Source organism: Exserohilum turcica, assembly GCF_000359705.1.
Source record: "Exserohilum turcica Et28A unplaced genomic scaffold SETTUscaffold_42, whole genome shotgun sequence".
Taxonomy (NCBI): domain Eukaryota; kingdom Fungi; phylum Ascomycota; class Dothideomycetes; order Pleosporales; family Pleosporaceae; genus Exserohilum; species Exserohilum turcicum.
In genome coordinates, this window is record NW_007360258.1 from 1 (window position 1) to 983 (window position 983).

The 983-nt window shown below is 40.1% G+C and overlaps 1 protein-coding gene across 1 annotated transcript; it reads left to right on the top strand.

Annotated features, from left to right (window-relative positions):
* Nucleotides 1–20: 20 nt before the first annotated feature.
* Nucleotides 21–764, top strand: SETTUDRAFT_111989 (uncharacterized protein; the record flags this gene model as incomplete). The annotated part of the gene is made up of 1 exon (XM_008030511.1): nucleotides 21–764. A coding segment is annotated over one exon (744 nt), but the record flags the coding sequence as incomplete, so codon positions are not given.
* Between the last annotated feature and the right edge of the window lie 219 nt (nucleotides 765–983).

Consider the following 983-nt stretch of genomic DNA (forward strand, 5'->3'; position numbering starts at 1 on the left):
CAACTCTATCTATAGATAGTGAGAAGATCCAGCACTACGCCTCTATGCCATGGAGCTCAGAAATGCCCTATAAGACGCATATATCAAAAAAACCAAAAGAATTAGAAGCAAAAGACCACAAAGAGCAACTAGAAGACAAACATCTACTATCTATATACTCAGACGCCTCATCTACAACAAAAGGCAAAGGTATAGGAGTAGGAGTCGCATTCTACAAAGGAGCCACCCGTATAGCCCAACAAAAAGTTAATATAGGCTATAACCAGCTAGTCTATAATGGAGAGCTAGAAGGGATCACACTAGGCTTAGAGAAAGCTATTGACCTAGTAGACGACTGTCTAGAAGTTAGAGTGTACGCAGACAACCAAGCTGCTATACTTAGGCTAAAAACTGCTTCTAACAACCCTAGACAAGAGTGGCAGATTAGATGTATAAAAGCAGCAGAGAAACTACGAGAAATTAGGCTATCACCTACAATATACTGGGTACCAGGCCACCAAGATATTATTAGGAACGAGAGAGCAGATACACTAGCTAAGGAGGCAACAAAGCTAGATCCTAGCTCTACTAGAACAAGCCTAGCTGTAATAGGCACACGAGTAAAACAGCTAGGCCAAAGAGAATGGCTTACATTACTTGAACAATATAAAAAGAAGGCTATTAAGCGTAACTCTAATACGTACGCTGCAAAGTATAAGTGGAAGATTAGAAAGCAAATAGCTATTCCCTCTACTAGTAGAGAAGTGTCTAGCGCCTTCTATTAACTTAAGCTAGGGCACTGCTATCTTAGAAGCTTCCTATTTAATTAAGAGAAAGTAGACTCTAAAGTATGCCTTTGCAACTATAGAGCTACCTAAGACACTACGCATATCCTACTTAGCTGTACGCTATACAAAGAAGCTAGAAAGAAGATGTAAGAAACGAGCAAGGACCTACTATCACTAGCCTTCTTACTAGAAACTAGTATAGGCATACAGGCGACT